General features: G+C 37.1%; 1 protein-coding gene across 1 annotated transcript in view; it reads right to left on the bottom strand.

Annotated features, from left to right (window-relative positions):
* The window catches only part of LOC6041293, a 52,663-nt gene extending 29,591 nt beyond the window's left edge, over nt 1–23,072 (bottom strand). Inside the window, 4 exon segments of the mRNA XM_038259492.1 lie at nt 14,502–15,122; nt 15,124–17,226; nt 22,231–22,710; nt 22,784–23,072. Of these exon segments, the coding sequence (XP_038115420.1) occupies nt 14,502–15,122; nt 15,124–17,226; nt 22,231–22,710; nt 22,784–22,807 (3,228 nt within the window). The 5' untranslated portion in view covers nt 22,808–23,072.
* Nucleotides 23,073–23,715: the final 643 nt, after the last annotated feature.

Raw genomic sequence — 23,715 nt, 5'->3', positions numbered from 1 at the left:
GGTGTCTTCCGCAAAGTTGTAGGTATTGTTAAGGACAATTCGACGTCGTCGTGCTATCTTGTCGCACCCGCCATTTTGACGTTCCGAGAAAAACGCGTTTTAATGTTTGACCTTGAATAAACAAAAACGAAAGCACGCAATGTAAACAATAACAAACACGTTTTGTTTGGCTGACCATTCTGTGCATTGTCCCGAAGTTTGGTTGAAGTTGGTTGCTGGAGAACCGAGTTATAATTAAAAATGTTTACGATAGTCTAACTTGTACGTGCGTCAAACGCATCCTGACCTGAAATCCCTTTGCCTTTTGTCGCACTTACATCAATTTTCAGAGAGTGACAAGATAGCATGACAGGATTGAAACTTCTTTTATATGTAGAGTGACAAAAATTTTCGGAGCTTTTTTGGTTTTCATTGAATATCTCAGGATTGAAATCGAATTTTGGGGATCTGTGAAGGTCAAAAGATGAGGCATTGTGAGCTGCACAAAATGGCGTTCTTAACTTAATTTGGCCCAAAATGCACGTACGACAAGTTAGCACGATGGCGACGAATTGAGAAAAAAATAGGTACACGGAAAAAAAAATTGCAGATTTTTTTATCAACTTTTTTTTCACTAAAACTCAATTTCCCAAAATACGTATTTTTTGATTTTCGAGATTTTTTGATATGTTTTAGGGGACAAAAATCCGCAACTTTTGAGCTATCGAGAAACATGGTCAAAAAATCTGCCGCCAAGTTATAAATTTTTGAAAAATAGTGATTTTTGTAAAAAAAAAACCCAAATTTCATGCAAAAACAAATTTGAAGTTATTTTTTAATGCAAAATTGAATTTGCAATCGAAAACTACTCTACAATTTTTTTGATAAAGGGCTTTGTTTTCAAGATATAGTAACCGAAAGTTTGATTTTAGCAAAATATTTACAGTTTTTTGATTTTTAAAAATAGTGACCATGAGCGACCATTTCTAAATTTTTTTTTTTTAAAGTTCAGAAAATTTGCTATAAAATTGTCTAAGAGACATTGAAGATTGGACCTCGGGTTGCTGAGATACAGCCGCTTTAAGAAAAAGAAACACGAAAATTGAAGTTTTCTAAGTCTCACCAAAACAACCCACCATTTTCTAATGACGATATCTTAGCAACTAATGGTCCGATTTTCAACGTTAAAATATGAAACATTCGTGAAATTTTCCGATCTTTTCGAAAAAAATATTTTGAAAAAAATTAAATCAAGACTGACATTTTAAATGGGCGTAATATTCATTGTTTGGCCCTTTTAAAATGTTAGTCTTGATTTATTTATTTTCAAAATATTTTTTTCGAAAAGATCGGAAAATTTTACGAATGTTTCATGTATTAACATTGAAAATCGGACCATTAAATATTTTTAGAAATGGTCGCTCATGGTCACTATTTTTAAAAATCGAAAAACTGCACATATTTTGCTAAAATTAAACTTTCGGTGGCTATATCTTGAAAACGAAGCCCTTTATCAAAAAAATTGTAGAGTAGTTTTCGATTGCAAATTCAATTTTGCATTAAAAAATAACTTCAAATTTGTTTTTGCATGAAATTTGGGTTTTTTTTACAAAAATCACTATTTTTCAAAAATTTATAACTTGGCGGCAGATTTTTTGACCATGTTTCTCGATAGCTCAAAAGTTGCGGATTTTAGTCCCCTAAAACATATCAAAAAATCTCGAAAATCAAAAAATACGTATTTTGGGAAATTGAGTTTTAGTGAAAAAAAAGTTGATAAAAAAATCTGCAATTTTTTTTTCCTTGTACCTATTTTTTTCTCAATTGTCCTCAACAATACCTACAACTTTGCGGAAGACACCAAATTGTTCAGAAAATTCACTCAAAAGTTACAGCTGTTTGAATATTTACATACCATTTTTGTATGGACAGCAGCCAAAATTGTATGGAGACTTGTATGGGTGAACCAATGACACAAAATAGCTTATTTGGTCACAGGGAAGGCCCCCACAAAATTTGAGCCAAATCAAAAAATACAAATAAAATCCATTTCCGGTTTTGGTAGAGAATTGCTCTATTGAAAAAAGATAAATTGAAAAAGTGATAAGAGTCCCGATTCGCCTTAACAATATTCCGGTTTCCATTTAAATTTAGTTAAACAGTTATGTAAAATTACTATGATATGATCAAAAAAGGGGTGCTTTTGCTACGAAACTGATCGTGCTGTACATTTAAGGGGTTACATACATGTAAATCGTCATAAATGTCCGAGGTTGGTATGAGCACACATTTAAACTATTTTTTAAACCTTTTTGCAGGGCATTTATTATATTTATACATTATCATCTATTGAGCAGAGCATGAGCATAACAAAATAAATATTTGCAATTGTCTGCTCTACAACTTTGTAGAACATTGTTACACTCTAAAAAATAACCCTGAAAAGTTAGAAAAAACACGAAATTTTAAAATGAAAAATTTTGTTCTAAATGAAAAAATGATCCTTCTGGGTCAATGTAGATTCGAAAAGTACATTAAATTTCCCATAAAATGGCATGTTCCAAAAATTTTTACAATCGAGTAACGGAAAATGGGAGAATTTTTAAATCTTTTTTAGTGTTTTTTTCGATGAAAAATACGTTTTTTCGGAATTCTGAGTACGCCATCAAATTGACACCAAATTTTTATCCCATCACCGTTTCAGGCTGCAAATTATTGAAAAAACAACTCTTTTTTCACATGTTCAAAAATGGAAGGGGTCGTACAGCCCCTCCGTCACGAGATATCTAAAAACGGACCTCCGATTCGTGATCAGAGTCAAAAGTTACCCCTTAGGATTTCGTGTGAGTTGGTAAAGAATTACCCACAAATATTTTTGTTTTTCATATAAAAAATCGTCAGTTTTTGATTTATGTATTTTTTAAAAAGCAAAATTAAAAAATCGGGCTTCGTCATGCACACGTCTTGAGAGTCTTCACCCCAAATTTCATCCAATTTGGTCCATCCCATCTCGAGATATCGTGGCACCCGTAAATCAACTCGGCAAAATTAAAAAAATCGGGCTTCGTCATGCACACGTCTTGTGAGTCTTCACCCCAAATTTCATCCAATTTGGTCCATCCCATCTCGAGATATCGTGGCACCCGTAAATCAACTCGGTGTTTAGTGAAAAACGTTTACAAAGTTTGACAGTTCGCTTTGCGCATGGCAAAATTTTGAACTTAATTCGTCTCTTACTCAGTTCAGTCACGAAATATCTTCATGAAACTTTCAGGAGTGATTGAAAATCATCTTTCTAGTGAATTAAGTGAATTTTCTGTAAAATGAAATTTTGTGATTTTCTACATGTATGTAACCCCTTAAAGAAAGATATGCAAAAGATGTGAAAATTCTTGCAACACTACCTAAATTAATATCACTTCAGTGAAATTTGCGTTTCTTCAATTTAATTTTTCAATTTTAGGAGGTCATTTTGAGTAACTTTTGTTCTATAAAAAATGAAACAAGAAAAACATAGATTACTTCTGTTGTGTTATGTTTTTCTTGTTTCATTTTTGGTATTGATTTCTAGCTCACTGTCAAGAAATCAATTTTAAATTAAAACTATCTTTTTTATTACAGCCTCAAACTCACTTTTTACACAGTGAAACAAAAGATGAATTTTGGAAGGTCGGAAATTTTATGGTTAGACGGTAATATCCTTTATTGATTAGTTTTAACTTTATTAATGTTGTAAAAAAGTGAGATTCAAGAGAAAGAATAAATGATTTTTTTTTTGTAATAAAGTGTAATCTTACATCTAAAACTGGTTAAATTTTGAACATTTTCTGTTCAATTTCACTTTTTCCCGAATAAATTTAGGTCAAATAACACAAAAAAGATGTAATATTCAATCATAAAATTGCCGACCTTACAAATTCATCTTTTTTTCCTGTGTTTTCACCGGATTTACGAATAATTACACATAAAAACCCAGTACTGAAACAAACGAAAAAAACTAAGAACGTTAGTTTGTTTGATAGCAGTTATTAAAAAAGGGCTTTGACTGCAAATCAAGCAAAAATACTGCACTATGCTCATTCTTAAGGCAAAAAGAAGCTTGAATTTGAAAGGTTTAAAAAATGTTAACATATAACCCTTTCGATGTAAATTTACCTCACTTGTTGTAGAAAAAGAAAAATTACACATAAAAAGATGTAAATTTACACATTATTTCTGGTGTTCATCTTTTTTTTTACTGTGTAAAACCCCATTTACAATAAAAATGCCGTTAAATGGTATTTAAGAACTGGAAATATTATGTAAACAAGTAAAACATTTAAATTTTTTAACAGTAAATCAAGTAGAAAACAATTATTTTTTTAACAGGAAATCAAGTAAAAATTCCGCACCATTCGAATTTTTTATTTAAAAAATGCACCGAGCAAATTTTTATTAAAAAAAATTGGAAGATAGAGATTAAATCTGAAAGTTAGAATATAATCTTTACGATGAAATTTTAACTCAATTGATGTAGAACTAGAAAAATTACATTCAAAAAGATGTAAATTTACACATTTTTTTCTTACAGTGTTATAATCCCAAGATGTAATATTTACATGACATTTGCCGTTAAGGGTGCACAGCAACCAAGGAAGTTGCTGTCTTCTTATTAAACATTTGTCAAACTTACAGACCCGATCCTGTAACAACCTGATTGTTAAAATAGTCAAACTTTGTTGTAAATAATTTTGAAGACACTACTTTAGGGGATGAATAAAAAATGATATCGATAGTTCCCGTAGTTTTGAAGATACTAACATAAATTACGTAGAAAAAGTTGAAAACTGCATCTCGCTGATTTAATTTGACTCAGTTTCTGGTGTAAAATAACACATTCCTTCCGACATGAAAGCTTTCTGAACAGTTTTATGCTGGACAAAATTGTGTAATTTTACATAAAAAACTGAGTGAAACTACACAGAAAAAAAGTTGAATTTTGGAATGTTGAAAATTTGGTAGGTTGAATATTACCTCTTTATTTGTGTAATATTACATAAAAAAATATGTAAAAATGTGAACCTGATGAATATTTATCAAAAACTGATGAAAATTCATCATTTTTTGGGGTAAAATTTATCATTTATTTTGCCACAAAATCTGTCACCATTTCCTGATGAATATTACCATCATTTTTTTTTCTGTGTACAGCAAAATAAAATTTACATCTTATTGTATGTAAATTATATGGTTACACATTAATTTAGGTACAAATACTAAAAATCCCAAAATATTAAGTTGACAATCTCAAAGAAATATTTTGTTCTGAGGTACCGGAGCTGCTAAGATTCAACAATTTCCAAGCACTTTTCATTTGAGGAAAAAATGGTTGTTTACAATTTTCCAACCCAAAAAAACCTTCTTTGAGACACTTTTCTTCTTCTTCGAAAAAAAAAACCACACATCAAACAGCAGATGGCGCAGAAATGCGAGTGTCAAAGCCGTTTTGAACCATTATATTTTTGTTTTTTGCTTTTCTATTTTGCGGAAGATTCCGCGCGCTGGTGTCCCATGCCTCTAGTAGCGATGAGGATGATGCTTCTGGGAGGGAAAAACTCGTTATGTCACTCACGACGCCGCACGTAGGTTTTATTTTTAATTCGCAATTCTAGCCCCCGAGAGTCACCGCCACCAACCGGTGTGGAACGACTCTGAGAGTTCGAAAGTGTGTTTTTTTTTGTCGCTCTTACCGTTGAGGTAAGAATATTAAATTTTTGAAGAAGTTTTTTTTGCTGAATTAATGATCGCGATCGTCAATCAGAACAGTTAGAAGGGGGGGTGTACGACGTGCTCTACTCGTCGGATCCAGCAAATTTCTTCTCTTGACGAGATCCCTTAAGAGGATCACGATGATCGTCCTACACACTAGGCAGCGGTACACTGCATCCGTCATCGACGGGAAAAGTAGAACACTCACTCACTCGAAATGGCACTAAACAATAATAATTGCACTATGCGAACTTCAAGTGTTATTTTTCCTTTTTCAGCGGAGTTAAACACAACCAAAACGGTTGAAGTTTCGCGAATCTTCGGATTTTTTACGTACACACAACTTCTTACAAATCTACGGCTTTATCACAGCGCTAATTGACAGCATTTGACTAGAACTGAAATTTCTTGATTTTTTTTTGGTTTTCACACAAAAAGAACACTTAAAAAAACGAAGTAGGGGATTTCGGCAGCAGCTTCGGATATCGAGCCTCCGGGAGTATATATCACAAGCCGTGTCCAAACGGGACTTCAGCAGGACGTCCGGAACATTCGGTCGCACGCAGGAGGACCGACGAAACCGACGACACTAGGGCGACCGCGGCGTACAACCGAGAATGCCGAAACGCAACTATTTATAAATTGGAAGTGAAAATTTTTGAAAGTCGCAGGCAAAAAATGCCAGCCTCCCCAGCTTATGAAGCTCCGTGTATTTGTGTTGTTGTTTGCTGGTAGCGCCACACTCACAACTACAGCGAACGGAACCGCGATCGCGGTCAGTCCAAGGAACATTCGGGAGTCGCGGCGACTGACGTTGGTGCGAGTGTGATTTGCGCACGAAGGCCGCGCGCATGCGCCCCACCGGCAGAACTCCTGCGTAGATCCGAGATCAGCTGCGTTGTGTGCCCAGAGTTCAAGTGAAGATCGCGAAAACGGCGTGATGGGCCAGTGCGCCCGAATCTAGGCAACTGCCCCCGCTGCGCGGGCGACGACATCTACATCTCTCAGCGTGAACCACGTTGACATTTGAGATCGTCCACCGTCGAGGGAAAGGTTCTAAAAATAGTTGGTAGAGTGCCATCTGGTGGCGTGGGGGTGAAGAGACGGACCACCACCGCCGCAAAGTTTATTTTCTCGCTCTCTCTCTCTTGGTTAAACAAATTTGTTTTCAGGTTTTTCACGAGTTCACTAGCTTACGTGAGTACACGACTACAACGATGGCGACGACCGTCTAGCGTCGTGGTATGGAAAGAAAATTGAGGAACAAAACAAAAAATGGAAAAGTGAAGGAATACCAGTAGGGATCAGCGATTAACCCTTGAATGATTTACTTTGTTGAAGAATTTATTTTAGTTTGAATTTTTTTTTAGCTTTTGGATGTGTTGAAAAATACGATGTTTTTTCACGAAAATCTTAACGAGCAACGATGAATCAATTTTTTTAAGGTCCAACGATTTCTGTCAAGTATTAAAAAAAAAGAAAAGACAAAAAACCGAAAATGTAATCCCACGCAGGTAATTTTACCCAGTTTTCAATGTAAAATTACTTCTTTTCCGATGCGAAATCTGTCTCGGAAATTTTTAAGATTTTGTGATTGAAAAATTTCAAGCAACTTGAGATTTACATATTTTTCTATGAAAATTTATAAGCTTTTTTACAGGAAAAGTTACCGTTCAGTTGTACTCAAGCACGGGATGTTTTGTGAAAAAAAAAATACATGGAAAAATAAGGTAATCTCACTGATGTAAGTTTACCCCGTTTCTGATGCAAAATTACACATTTCTTGCGACACGAAATCCATCTGAAAAAAAAATGTAATTTTACATCGAAAACTGGATTAAATTACAGTAGAGATCTATTTTCAAGTCCAACTGGAAAGAAATTTTCCAATGAAAGAATTTTTCAATTAAAAAATATGAGAAAGTAATGAAAAGTTGAAACGTTGACATAAACTTTGAAAAATATTTGCAACGGCCTTACACCGAAAACGATGAAAATTTCACCTCGCTGATGTAATTATACCGCCTTTCTGACGTAAAATTACACTATATTTAAACAAGATTTACATGCAAGAGTTTGTGTCAGCAGCAATTTTTAATTGTACCTAAACAAAACTGGATTAAATTACTTCAGGGAGTTCACACTAGAAGAAGATTAAATCTTACACCTCAAAAAAAACATTCGAGCTTTTCATATTATGTACACAGTAAAAAAGTGTCAATTTAAAAGGTTTAATATTACCTTCCACTTTAATTTAAATAGAAAAAGTGGTAAATATACACATTTTTAGATGTAAAACTACACTTTTTCGATACCCAAGTGTAATATGGTAATCTTTTTAAGCCGTTTACATGGTTTGTAAATTGCTTCTTGATTTCAATGCACTTAAGCCGAAAAAAAAACCCGAACCCCGCCTCTAGACGGGCTTCGATCTAAAAAAAGTATTTTTTGGAAAAAGAAACATTATTTTCACAAATTCTTGAAAAAACGTTTTTTTTCTATTTATGTTTCAACATAAGCACTTGGTTACGACTTTAACACCTAAACTCCCAAGCTCGAGAAAAAGGGGGAAATTTAGGTGTTAAAGATTTAAGTATGGTTTAAGTATGTATCGAAATGTGAAAATAAAAAACACAAAAAAATAAGTTACTAGACAATTATGAAAATACAGCAAATAGGCAAAGATAATGACTGAATACTAGCAATAAAAAAAATATCAAACAAAAAAGAGATAAAGTTGCTCGAAAGGACCCGATTTTTTTTTTAAATCAGCATATTTTGAATTCTTTCCGGATCGACCAACCAAATTTTTCAAAAGTTATTTTTTAATAAGCTTCCATAAGTCAACCGAAAATTATCTGATCGTTTTTTTATCGGTTTGGTTCTTTGGCAAAGTTTTAGCTACTGCTGAGAAGAATTTATCCCAAATGGTTAAACTCCTAAAATTATCAATTCCTTGCTTAAATTTTTGATGCAAAAGTTGAGTTACAAAAAAAGAAGCCATTTCATGTTCATATCACAAATATATAAATATTTTTTTTTTTTGTAAAAGTTTAAGTATTTTGCACTGAAAAAGGTCAACTCAGTGAAAGTCTAAACAAAGTTTTGTGTCGCGTAACACCTAAATAACAAAATATGTAAATTTAAGTGTTATAAACACGGTATTTTATTAATATTAAAGTATTTTACACTAAGATAGCAGTGTAGAAAAAAAAAACAATATAAAATGTTGCGTCCTTTGTTACCCATATTGCAAATTATGAAAATTTGAGTAGTTGAAAAAACGGTATTTTTGTAAAAAAAAGCTCTTGTGAAATGGGAATGTTTGCAAAATTTCGCGTAGTTTGATATCCATATTACAAACTATAAAAATTTAACTTAACGAATCAATCAATATTTGTGAAATTGCGTTTTTACTAATATTTTTTAAATTCGTTATAATAATAATATCAAAATCATTTTAAAATGCGTAAAATTTAAATTTAAGTATTTTGTTTTATTTTAACAATTTTAAAAAAGCATGGTAATATTCATCAGGAAATGGTGACAGATTTTGTGGCAAAATAAATGATAAATTTTTGATAAATATTCATCAGGTTCACATTTTTACACATTTTTATGTAATATTACACAAATAAAGAGGTAATATTCAACCTACCAAATTTTCAAAATTCCAAAATTCAACTTTTTTTCTGTGTAATTACAGAAAAAACGCAAATATTTGAATTCTTAGGAAAGCTATATATTTTAAATTCCATGGAAATCTATTTTTTTCTATAATTCATTTTTCGAAAAAATTGAAAATAAATTTTCAAGCGACATGATATTTAATTTTAATTTTCAATTTTAAGGAAAAATTTATGTAAATTGGTTCATGTTGTGATTATCAACACCAAAGTTCGCATGTAAAATTGTTTTATCCATATAAAAAAATAAACCTCTCAAACAAATTTAAAAGGGCATACAACGAATATTTTGAGACCTTTTCATACAACTACGTGGTTTGTGAACACTTCTTGGTTTATTCTACAAAACAAAAAAAAATCCAAAATATTCTTTTTATGGAAAAATGAAATTTGTAATAAAAAAAAAATCATATTTTCATTTTTTTTTTTATTTAGCTATTTATTTAAAAAAAAAATCACCACAAAACCTTGTCTATGATCACAAATGGTTCGGAAAAGTCGTGAAATGTCATAAAATATTTACATTTCAAAATCTATGTTACAAAAATTAATTGCCTGAGAAAAGTGACAGATAGAGATAGTCACTTTCAACCGTTATTTATGCTCAGTAAATATGAGTATGAGTGGAAATCTTTGAAATTTGATTTTTTAAACAACTCCTTATTTCAGAAGAATTTTGGCTGAAAACATTCTCTAGATGTGCACTTCAGCAAATCTAAATGAGTTAAAAAATCTTATAAATTTCAATATAAAACTTCTTCAAAAACTACCAGATTTGCAAACCACGAGAAATTATAATATCTAGAATATTTAGAAACTTTAACTAACCCGTCTACTTGAGGGTTAACACCACAAAACGCCACGTATTGACAATTTCGACGACCCGCTTCCGCAGGCCGCGCGCCATTCCGCGATTCTTCGCGGCAGGTCCTCTCTCTTTGCACAAGCGCAATGTTTTGACAGGCAAAACCAACAAAACAAAAACAAACGCCGCTCGCTATTTCTACTAGCGCCCAATAGATGGCGTTCCGCATACCATCACTTTTAAACGCTCAAGAATCCCTTCGTCGATCGCAAATAGAGACATTACCGATCCGGTAACCCATAAAACCGCCACCAATCGCGAGGCATGAAATTTGCACAATGAGCAAGTCATGTCCAACTTCGGTGGGTTATGGAATGCCTAGCACCCTTTGTGTACAAGTTGGTCCCCCGAGGTTGGAGCGGAATTCCACCGCCGACGTAATCGCAGTTTTGCAGAGTTCTTTTTTTTGTGCATAAACGAGTGCGTTTTATGGAAATTCAACACCATGCTTCTGGGTGCGTTGATTTTCTGATGTATCAATTAGTATGGCGGATTGAGATTCGCGCCATATAGTCAAGGGTTCAAATATAGCATCGCCTGCGATAATTAGCTTCCTTTTTCGAAACGTTCATCCTCGAGAGCGCACTCTCGAGGGAGAGTACGCGCGAACTTTGAGCAGAGCCGACAATAGCGCAATCTGCGATTGCCCGCCGCAAGGTGGCCACAGATCTTTGGATTCGACTCTATTAAAAATGTTCAAGATTGAAAGAGGTGCTTTGAAAGTTATCACAAGCGCTAGGGACATGAACGGAACTAGCCCTAAGTCAGCCCTGGAGCAGCCCTATATTGCTCTTTAAGGAAAGTCATCATTTTTCGTGCGAATCCACTTATCTCTGGTCACCGCAGCTGATTACGCCTCAAAACGAGCGCGCTCGCACGTCATTCCGCTGCCAATGTTTGTTTGTTTGGTACAAATGCAGTGTATCTAATAAAATCGATCAACCCCGAAAGCACCAGAGTGACGAAGATTACGACGCCGACGAGAGATGCTCGTCACGGCTAACAATAGCTTACCGTACCCAAGAGTTCCGAAAACGGAACCTGGCCAACTGGTTGTTGACAGCCACGAAGTAATTGGGGTGGCCCCTTTCTGGTCGTGGTCGTCGGAATGTAGGGCCCAAAACGGGCCTCCGCCGACCAGCATTGATGGTCGAGCAATTGCAACAATTAGCTGTAACCGGCAAAGATATTGGAAGTGCACACAGGAAGCGAGGCGAAACGGGTTGAAACGAACTCGCTTCTTTTCCGAAATCTCACCAAATTCAACGCAATTATCGGTGAGTTGCGGGCTTTCAATTAGCTGCCAACCGAGAGATATTATAGTAATGAAAGGCCGCAGAATTAGAAGAGCGCAAAGTGGAAAACCTTTTTGGGCAATTCTAATCGCGGCAGCGATTAGTCTCCGCCTTGGCTACTTTCCCGTTAACTCAGACTTGCAAGTTGCTTTGCATGCAAGAGTTTTGAGCAGAGTAGCTGAAATTGAAGATCTTGAAGAATATAGATGATATTTCATCATCAGGACTAAATTGACAAAGTAGCTAAGACTCGCACCCTTCTAGAAATATGTTGGCAAGCAAGTTTTGTATAAAAAAAGCTGAATTATAAACCTGCTTTGCATGCAAGTTTTGAGCAGCGAACTCGTTTGAATTCAATGGCTTTTCAACAAAACTTCAGAGTACTTTTTGTTTGTTTGTTGACTGCCTAAATATTAAGAAAAAATCGTATTAGATATTTTACAACAATTAAATAAAGCCTAAATAACTACGCTCCTATAGAAAATTTCTTGCGTACAAGTTTCATAAAAAAAAATGAATTTGAAACAAAGTCGTTTGACTTGCATGCAAGTTTTTAATAGGCAATAAAAGTCCGATTTCACGGACTTTCCAACGAAATTTTATTTATTGGTTGTCGAAAAAACGAGTATATTGTATTGAAATATTAGAAATGTAGTTTTCAAAGAAACTTTCTGGTAATGGAATGAAACATTTATAAAAATGTCCTAACATACAAGTTATGTATGCAATTTGTATATGAAATCTGGTTAACATGCTATGCATGCAAGTTTTGAACAAAGAAATTATATAATTTGAGGACTTGAAAAAATCTATATTTCGTGATTTTTTTTTAGTCTTTTTTTACTTATGCTTTCAAATTTACTAAATTATCCAAAAATTAGTCTGAATGTATTTTTTTTTTCTAAATAAGTGCACGTGAAATTGTGAGTAAATCGTTATCGCAAGGCGATAACATTATCGGGAATAACCTTTTCATTTTACGACGTTGCGAAATTCCAATGATAAAAAAATACAGTAAGTTCAAATTTTAACTTCCATGAATTTTCTGAGAGCTTCCCGTTGTGTAATAATTTTAATATTATATGATACAAAATATTTCTAGGGTACATTTTCAAAAGGTTTCCTATAATGATAGGAACAAAAGGAGGAAAAGTTCTTGAGAAAGTACATATCTTGAAAGCGGCCAGCCCTACTGCGTTGTGTTTTCCGCAGAGAGAATTCTTGTAACGCATCACATTTCACAGAATTTGCAGGGGGGTAAAAATGCGTGGACACACCGTGAAAACGCTCCAGTTTACCTTTTTCTGTTATTCATTATTCGAAATAGAATAGATATTTATGTATTTTTTTTTTCAATTAAAAATTTAACTTTTTTTTTGTACTTTTTCGAAGGGCGAAAGTAAATTTTGAAAAAAAAAAAACAAATTATTTTTATTGTAAATTTGGTTTGATTTAGTTAATCTTAAGAAAATAATACATTTGAAAGCAACTTTTATTTCCTATTTTTTTGTAATTCATAATTCGAAATAGAGGAATAATTTGAATCGAAAGTAAGTTTTTCAGAAATTTTAATTTTAAGAATAAAGTTATGTTCAATAAGGATATTTTAGTATTATTTTTTATTGAAATTTATTTTATGATGTTCAAAGCCAAAAAAACGAAAAAAAAATATAAAATTCTGCGATTCATTTTTAATTATTTTGATGGGTCCCTACATTAACCCTAAAACCTTAATTTCGAAAACAAGAGTATTTTTTTTTCATGAGAATAATTTTCTCACAATTAATAAAAAAAAATGAAAAAATAGGCTGAAAAGGTTGAAAGGGCTCTTTGCATATGTGGAGCCTAACATTTCAAAAGGTCACATAACTTGTGTAAACAGGTTATGTACTGTTTACATAAGGTGTGAGAGGGTTACACTTTTGTTTACAAAAGTGATGTGCCCTTATAAAATAAAAAAAAACACGATGTTTTTGTGATTTTTTTTAATTAATAAATTTGATATGGTTTGTAAAAAAACTAAAAATAACTAAAATAAATAATAAAACAATTTAAAAATGAAAAAAAAATACGGATTGTGGAAAATTAACTTAATTCTGACAAAAAAATCACTCAATCAGTTTTGTACAAAGTGAAAGAGTAAGATAGATAGAAAGAAAATTTGCTTGTTTGAGGAAAAAAACTGCAATATTTATAGTTTAGTTTTATTGCAAACGATACAAAGTCAAAATATTGTATAGAAGACAACATTTTTAAATCTTTTTTTGGAAAGTTCAGCAAAATTTAGTTTACCTTCTAAAATCTTCTGCAGAAATAAAGAAAAATCAGAATATTTAATAAACTAGGTATTTTTACCACCTTGGAATGTTAACAACAAATAATGCTTGCATGCAACTTTGCTTGCAATGCAAGACCCATCTAATTTGCTTTGCATGCAAGTTTTGCATAGGGAAATTGAAGCAGATGCAAATGTGATTTCTGTAGGCTTTTGCATAGCTACCCACAAAACTTGCCTTACGTGCAAGTTCCAGCTCATATTGCACGCAAAGCCAAACTGGTCAAGAGCTGGCTTTGCATACAAGTTTCGTACAAAAAGAATGTGAAAGAGTCGATCTTGACATTTGATTTTAATACGCATTTTTGCGACTGTGAAATTGGTTGGCAACCAACATGTAGTAAGATATGCTTTCCTGAAATTTTGGAATGTGAAGCAATGAACACGCTTCGCGTGCAAGTTCCCGCTTGCTTTGCATGCAAGTTTTGCTCAACAAACTTCAGCAAACACACACACACACAAACCTAGCACATGCTGTTACCGCAACAAATCACACCCTCTCAAACACAATAGATCTTCGCGAAAAGCACGGCTCGCGGACGCGGGACACTTCAAGCAGCGTGGCCAAGCTCTCAAGCGCGCGCGCGCGGTACCTCCATCCCATCTGCCGCGGGCAGCGCAGCTGCCACTCCCTCCAGTTCCGGCGTGCACGAGTCGGCCGAATCGGCCGCCGCGTACAGTTCCGCCTCCGTTACGTCATCCAGCAGGAACTCCTCGCTCCCCCCCTCGAGGAAGATGTCCGCGTTGCTGGTGAACACCTCGGGGATCTTCGCGACTGCCGGTGTGGTGGTGTGTACGGCGCCGGAGCACTCGCCGAGGTCCGAGGCGGACTTGGACGGGACGAAGTACTGGTCGAGGCAGTGCTCGTAGAGGACGCCTTCGGCGTCCTGGTTTTCCGGGTCTTCGTCGTCGTCGTCGTCCAGGTAGTTGAGATCGAACTCGTCGTCGTCGACGTCCTCCTCGTCGTCTTCGTCGTCGGAGGCGCACGGGACGACGGTGTCGTCCTCGTCGTCCGGGTCGTCGCCGTAGGACGCGATCTGGGTGGCGGACTTGGAGAGGGTGATGTTTTTGGCTGGGACGTAGGTGGGCGTTACCTCGACGGTGGAGTTGAAGACGGTGATGGTGGTGGGGGGGAGGGGTTCGATTTGGCCGGTGGCGCTGATGGCCACGTTGCAGCTGTTGGAGTTGGAGCGGGCTAGGGAGGTGAGGGGGTTGGTTGGTGGTGGGGGTTGGGGGGTGGAGTGACCGGCTGGGGGTGAAGTTCTTGGCGTCCGGGTTGAGCCGGGAGTGGGAGTAGCTTTTGAAGACGCCGAGGGGGATGGGGGGTTGTGGGGGAAGGGGAGGTTGGTCGTAGCCGACGTTGTAGATGTCCGCTATGCTTTGTTCGATGTTGTCTTCGATGTTGATGATGCAGTCCTGTTGGTTGTTGTTGAGGTCGCGGGGGAAGGCGGGAGGGAGGTGACCGTTGATGGGGATTTGGATAGAGGAGATTTTGGTGAAGGGCGGGTAGTCTACGACGACCTTGCTCGCGGGCGGGATGTGTTGCTTGACGAAGAAGTTGTCGGAGGTGCCCCGGCGGGTCGGGGTGTTGGTGTTGGTGAAGGGTTGGAAGGAGGCGCTCTTCTTGATGAGGGCGTTGTTTTTGGAGATCATTTTGTTGGTGGCGCTGATGTCGTTCGGGGGGAGGGAGGATAGGCCGGGGGGTTCGGGGATGATGCTTTTGTAGGGGGTGAAAAGGTTGTATTTTTTGCTGTTGGGTTGGTTCAGGGCCTTGGTGTAGATGCAGGAGGAGGACGAGCTTTTGGCAAGGTTGAGGGCCGGGATGAAGGCCGCCACGTCGGGTAGGGTTATTGAGGGTTTCCGCTGGATGGAGGTGTTGGAGATGCTTTTGGCAAGGCTCGTCGGAGGAGGATGGCTTGGGGGAAGGGGTCGAGGAGGTGGGAGGAACGGCTGGCCGAAGCTCATCGTACCGCTGGAGTAGCTCTTGCAGAGCGGATTGACGTAGTTGCACGAGTGGTTGGCGTAGAAGTTGGGCTTGGACTCGCTCTCGTTGACGAGCCGCTGGAACTCCTCCTCGGTGAGGTGGTCCCGGATGTGCTTGTCCAGGTGCGAGTACGAGTAGTTCTTGCGCAGCTTGAAGTGAGTGTTAGCCTCCGGGATGTGACTCTCGCTGCCGTCCGCACTGCTGTACAGGTTGTGCAAGCTGGTCACGTTCTTCTTGTACTCGTTGATGCTGTTCTGGACGTCTTTTTTCGTCTTGGCCATGATCCGGTCGTAGTTCCAGCCGAACTTGGTCCCGCTGGCCGGCTTGTTCGAGGTCGTCTCCTGCCAGAACTTGCTCATGCTGGACTGCTTGGGCGCGTACGGCACCGTAGGAACTCCGGCCGCCTCAGCGCTATCACCGGGCGTTGCCCTACTCTTACTGAACTTGTTCTCGACCGAGGCTCGCGGGATCAACGAGTGCGACGTACTTCGCGGTAGAACCTCCACCTGGGGTTGCTGCTGATGATGGTGGTGGTGGTGGTGATGATGATGCTGATTATGGTGATGGTGGTGGGGAGGTAGCTGGACAAACGACTGCTGAGTCGGCTGAACCGCCTGAACCTGCTGCGGCTGCTGGTACGGATTGTAGTACCCGGGATGACCCCCCGTCGCGTGGTACGAGCTGGACTTGGCAATCGGGTAGTAGCCTTGCATTGCCGTTGCACTGTCGTAATATTGAAAGTAGGGGTCGTTGACGTAATGGTGGCGGTAATTTTCACTCTTTATATGAGGAGGAGCTGCTGCAGCCGTTGAGGTCTGCGCCGGTGCAACCGGCATCGAGGAACTCGGACAGGCCACCGCCGCGTACTCGGGCAGGCTTTTTAAATAATTGTTCATGAAATCGATATCGGCATTATACATATCATTATGCTGCTGCTGCTGACTCGGTTGATTCGTCTGCTGATGATACTGAGGCTGCTGCTGCGGCTGATGCAACTGTGATGCACTTAAATCAATTAACTCACCGCCGCCGACGCCGTTGTAATAAGTGCTGCCATTGTAATTAACATGACTTCCTCCGAGTAGATTTGTGTACACCATCTCGCCAGCTTCGCTGGCCGCGGCGTAATTTCTTATCGGTGGCATTATTGGCTGCGGGTAGCCACCGCCACCAACTCCATGCTGCTGATGATAATTACTTTCACTAGCCACTATTTGAGGTTGATGCTGCTGCTGCTGGAAGGACGCCATCGTGGGCCCTTTTAAACCGTAGTAACCACTTTCACTGTTCATCGCGACCGCACGACCGCTATTCGCTTCGCAATCATCGCTGGACTAGAAATAATCACACACGAAAAAGTTCTTCACCGATCTTCACCTTCTTGCAATTAGTCACTAACAACGTGAGTGATGGAACCACAAACCAAAATGAGAAACGCAACGAACAGACTAGCTAGGACATACTATTTCCCAAAAGTACGAAACGAGCACGGACCACAGGAAGAGAAACATTCAGACTGGGCAGACGTCCCGCGGGCTATTAGCGACGACGACGAAGACGATGATGACCACCCTGATGACCGATCTTCGATTGTTGCTGTTGATGATGATGATCTTACAAATGAATTCGCGCGAGCTAAGAATATTTGTGCTGTGTTCTAGGTGGGAAGAATTCACCGTGGTACTATTTTAAGTACATCGAAATTGATGGGCTATCGTTGGCGATAGAAAAGAGTGAAGGAAAAAGAAGAAGGAAGGTTTTGGCTCGATGAACCCGAGGTAAACGATCAAACACACAGAGAGAATGTGGCGTTGTAAACTGGATGACACACAGAAAAAAAAATCATGGTAATATTACATCTGGGAAGGGGTACATCTTTTATGTCAGAAAAAAGATGTAATTTTACCTCTGTAAATGTGTAATTTTACCACTTTTCTGGTGTAATGTCACTTTTTCAGTCTAAATTGAGGTAAAATTACATCATAAAAGAGGTAATATTCAACCTTCCAAAATTAAAGCTTCCAAATTTACATTATTTTTTTCTGTGCAGTATGAATTGAATGAACAAGTTAAGTATTAATGACCAATTCTTGAATTACGCAAATTTGTTTTATGTAGGCAATTTAAAAATAACTTCTTGAACTTGATCAAACCGTCTTGACTATCATTCCTAAATTTGCGAGCACTTATGCAAGAATAATTTTGTAATTTTCTTTTTTATTAATTTCTTTGAATAATTTCAATACATATAACCCTATTTCTCTTTAAAAATTAAAAAAAAAAATATTCAAAAAGAAGCTGAAGATCTGGCAGCACTGTCTTATGTTACACGATTACCTAAGCATTTGTTATGAGATTACTTTCAAATAAATATTTTATCGTTCGATGTCAAAATCTAAAAAAAAAATTAATATTTTTTTCAGTCGTTTTTTAAAATGATGGCAACTCTGCCATGATGAGAGCCCAGAAGTAGAATTATTTATGCAAGAATAAATTCAAAAATATAGATATTTGATAGCTAATAAAATTAAATCAAACGAGCTATGAAAATTGATAATCTGGCAGCCCTGCTAGATCATGTGGGCACTTAATCGAAGTGTATTTCACTTTTGAAAATAGACTACTGAATTTTAACATAAATATGAAAAAAAAACGATTCAAGTGAATTTTAAATGTTCAAAATTTGGCAACACTTCTATGTCGTGTCATTTATTTTTAGGTTGAGTAATTTAGCAAACATTACTTTTTTTTGTGGGTCTCGTGGCGCAGGGGTAGCGGCTTCGGCTGCCGATCCCGATGATGCTATGAGACGCGGGTTCGATTCCCACCTTATCCACTGAGCTTCTATCGGATGGTGAAGTAAAACGTCGGTCCCGGTTTCTCCTGTCTCGTCAGAGGCGCTGGAGCAGAAATCCCACGTTAGAGGAAGGCCATGCCCCGGGGGGCGTAGTGCCAATAGTTTCGTTTTTTTACTTTTTTTTTCATTTTGAAACAAAATATGATTTAAAAAAAAAACTATGAAAAATAAAAGTCTATACCTCGCAACCCTGTTGGGATACATGAACACTTAACTGAAATGTTTTTTTTTAACAAATGTTTCACAATAACCACTGAAAAAAAAAACTTTTTTTTTAATTTAGTTGATGCCTTTTGATAAATATCAAGAAATTTAAGAAAATTTTGCATTATTTGCTTGGAAATGCCAGTAAAAAAATTCCTTCGCAAAATAAAATAAAGTTGCAATTATAAATTTTGATAATGCATGATTGATCAGAATGTTAGGATATTTGATATTCTAAACAGAGCTATATTGTAAAAAAAAACGAACTGTAAAATTGCATATAAGTTTCAGTAATGTCTTACTAAAATTAATGAATTTGAATATGTCATTTAATAAAGAAAAACTATTCAAAAAAGTTTCATTTCTAATTTATTTTAAACAAATTTGATGACAATTCATGTAATCAGTTTTTATAAAATGATGTTCCTGGAAAGGAACCATTTTGCAGCAATCCTTTCGTATACTTTTTATATTTATTTTATCCTAGTCCGAATTGTGCGTTCCTATGCATCAGAGATTATTTTTAAATACATTTTTGATTTGAAATTTGGCATTTCTCTCTAATTAACTTGTTCTTTATGATTTTTTGCCTTTCTTTCTAAAGAAAGGTATAGGCTCCGACTCAAAATCAAGCTTCTTCATCAAATCAATTCTCGAGAAATATTAATTGGATTTTTTTTTAAATTAATGCATAAATATTTCCTAATCTTAAACATATTTCATCCGAGAATGTTGACAGAATCAGTGTCAGAAAAGAAAATTATTTATAACCTCTAAAAATGTCTAAATTTACTTATTTTGCCTTTACTGATGTAAAATTACATCTAAAAAGAGGATTTTTTTCAAATTTATTAAATTCACATTTTTTTAATATTTAGGAAATTACATAGCTGATGGAACCTTATCAAACAAAGGTCGGGAAATGTGTAGTTTCACATCGGAAACATAATTTTAAAGAAGAATGACACAATTTCAAGTGATCAAAAATGAAATTTCATAAAAATAAATAAATTTAAACTCGCTATTGGTAGAATTTCACTAAATGTTTAAATTTACATTAAAAAACAATTAAAATTCAATCAGATAGGTGATTTTTTTCACGATTGTTGTGTGATTTTATTTTTAACACAAAATTTAATGTAAAAATTAGTAAAAAGAGGCACCTTCGAAAGTATGTTAAGTAGTTTTTTCGCAGAGTAAAAGGTGCTCAAAATGACCTTCTATTGTAAACTTCTTGAACAAAAAACCGTTGAAAGACAGGCTGCAAAAAAAAAATTACATCGCAGAATGTTGACAGAATTTGTGTCAGAAAAATATTTGAGTATTTATGCTTCTAAAAATATGTAAATTTACAAATTTCTATGTGTAATTTTATTTATTTTGCCAAATTTGATGTAAAATTATATCCAAAAGAAGTAATTTTTTCAACCATCTTTAATTCACTTTTGACTTCGTAGCATAGCTTAAGGTCAGGAAATGTAAAGTCGTTTTGACACCTTTGTGCGATAAAAAGTTAAGTTGAAACTTGCTATTTCTGGAATTTCCCAAAATGTTTAAATTTACATTAATTAATGATTTTATTTTTAACACACTCATTTATGTAAACAATCGTAAAAAGATGCATTTTAATCTTCACAAAAAAGTTTTGTTCGAAGAGTTGTTTAAAATGACCTTCTATTGTAAACATCTAGAACAAAAAAGTGATGAAAGACATGGCTGCCAATTGTTAAAGTTTGGAACCAAAATGTTTCAGTGTAAACAAAAATGTAATTTAACACCAGAAATTGGGTGTGCAATTTAATTTTAAAAAATAAAAAAATCTTGTTTAACAAAAAATCTGGGTTTGCTTTGAAGAGGCAATAAATTTGATAGCATATCTACACAGAAAAAAATAATGTAAATTTGTAAGCTGTAATTTTGGAAGGTTGAATATTACCTCTTTTATGATGTAATTTTACCTCAATTTAGACTGAAAAAGTGACATTACACCCGAAAAGTGGTAAAATTACACATTTCCAGAGGTAAAATTACACCTCTTTTCTGACATAAAAGATGTACCCCTTCCCAAATGTAATATTACCATGTTTTTTTTCAGTGTAGCAGCTTTACTGACGTTTAACAAATTAAGAGAAATTGACCACATTATTTTATATAAGAAATATAATAGACAAGCAGGTGTAGAAAACTAAAGTTCCTCCAAAAACATGATCAATTTAATCGTGATTTTTAACATTTGGAGAAAATATTGAAACTTGAAAAATTATAACCATGTTTGTTTCATAATGACATAATAAGCAACACAAGCTTTAAAAAATCGTATATTTGGTAGGTGTAAAATTGTAAGGTTGAATATTACCTCTATTATGCTGTAACATTACCTCAATTTAGACCGAAAAAGTGGCATTACAACGGAAAAGCGATGAATTTACATATTCTAGAGGTAAAATTACACAGATTTTGTGATTTCCCATTTTTTACTACGCAGCTAAAAACATTTTTTGACAGCAAAAAAAAACAATAAAAAACAGATTTTCGAAAAATATCTGTTTTTATCTGTAAATTCAGTAAATTTAGGAAAAAAAAAACTATTTTCGAGACCGTACTTTGAAAATATATTCTTAACATTCACAGTATTCTAACTTATTTTTTTTACTGCTTGCGATTCATCGAATAAGATATGACCGAATGAAATTCCAAAAATTATAACAGAGTCACGATTCCAAATCTCGAGATTAGTAACAATTGACAATCTGGCAGCACTGTCAACTTTTACAGACCGATTGTTGTAACTCCTTTAAATCCTTCAACATACTTAGATCATAATATCGAAACAAGCTTAATTAAGTTCAGAGAAGTTCAGCAGAAAAGCAAAGTCTAGAATATTGATGTAGTTCAAGAAGTTAGTCCCTGATAAGTTGAAGATATTAGTACAAGTCATCCGAACTCGTTCGAACAGAATAATCAAAGAACCATGCCGTAGAAAGGGGAGCAAACACCAGTGTTAGCACTCAATGCCACCACATTCTTTCCGTGTATTCCTACCCGATTCATGTACCACGGAAGAACCGTAACATTGACAACATCATCGGCAACACCAACAGCAACAACAACAACAACAACACTTTCAGAGTAGCAGTTAGAAGAGACCCCGGCGCGCAACACAAGTAACAACACCAACAACAACACCTAACACTGAGAATCGCTCAATCTCTCTCTCTCCTAACAACCACCACACGACTTGGACAGAAGACACAAACACACACTCAAGCGCAAGAACCTTGGTCACAATGACTTTCGCCGTCGGTTGGCCCTTGCCGGACTTGGGCTTGTAGATGATGACCTTGGTGGTGGGGGGGCCCTCGTGTTCCGGGTTGTACACCTCCTGGAACGAGATCCCCGAGATGGGGATGTCCTTCAAGGTCAACTCCCCGTTCGGGCCGCTGCCCTTGATCGTGGGCAGCTCCTTGGGGTTGGTGGTGGTTGGGGTAGGAGGGGTCGCCGGAACCGCCGGAGTGGAGTTACTGCTCGCGGGGGTGCTACTACTGGCGGTTTCCTCGGAGGAGGAGGACGACGACGACGAAGAGGTGTTGGGTTCGGGCGAACGGGACCGTTTGGCGTGGTTGGTGTCGTGGTTGGTCGCCGCCGTTTTTCGTACCGGAGTGCCTTGCTTACGGGTTGGAGCGGTCGCGGACGCCGGAGCCTTGTCCTTGGCCGGTTCGACAACCTTGACCGACTTCTTGGACGGCTCGGATCCATTCTGCTGACGGAACGAGAAAAACGACACAGATTTAGCGGGACGTCCGAACCAGCTTGGGGGAACCACTATTTACAAGCTTCACCGCGGTCGCGGACATCTTCAACTGTGGGAGTCTGGGAACCGGGAGTGGTGGTAGGGCGGCACCGATCGGGTCGAGACGCAGATATTCACTGTACTTGACCCCGAATCCCCGCGCGGGTTGTATCACGGAACTGCGGCGAACACTGAACTACACCAACTTTTCCTTTTCTTCCTCTCTCAATGAGCTGATGCTGCGTTCCGAGACGAAAATCCGAAAATCGAAAACACTCGCTCAAACCACCGACCTTCTCTTTTGTTCACTGCAGCATTCTTCTTCTTATTTGAGAAAAAAAAAAACGGTAGTTAAAACCCAATCGCGGATCCTTCAAACAGCCGATCCCAAACCGAATTCACTATAGTGTCTTGAACGCGCAATCACATCGCAATCTTGTTTTCATTCTGCACGATTAAGACACACGCTCACACGGATACAGACAAACACTACGATCTCTCACTCACATCCGCCGATCCAAAACCGTCCACAAACCTAACCTAAGAAGTATCCGCACGAGTCTGGTCAACGACGACGGTAGCGATTGTACGGTGGTGTACAAAATCTCTTCTAAAAATACCAGTGATGAAAAGTTTGAAAGAATGGACGCACACACACACCCCCAGACATCACGACTTCGTCGTGAGAATCACGATTCGTGCAAAATTGACGGATTCATTCGCGCTCTCGAAATCTCGCCCTCTCTGAGGCGAAAGTCACTCCCAACTAGCTCAAATGGTGATTTGCCGTTACATCCAGCGCAGCGTGAAACTGCCTCCGTTCCAGAAGACGTAACGCGACTTGTTACAACCGGGTCAAGGTTGCGAAAACGGGACACGGCGTTGTTTGAATTCTGGGAATGTTGTCACATGCATCACTAGAGACAACAACAACAACATCGCAAACGATCGCGAACGGACGCACGACACACA

The sequence above is a fragment of the Culex quinquefasciatus genome, chromosome 1 (assembly GCF_015732765.1).
Source record: "Culex quinquefasciatus strain JHB chromosome 1, VPISU_Cqui_1.0_pri_paternal, whole genome shotgun sequence".
Taxonomy (NCBI): domain Eukaryota; kingdom Metazoa; phylum Arthropoda; class Insecta; order Diptera; family Culicidae; genus Culex; species Culex quinquefasciatus.
The sequence above is the reverse complement of the archived record's forward strand: the minus strand, read 5'-3'. Positions and strand labels throughout refer to the sequence as shown.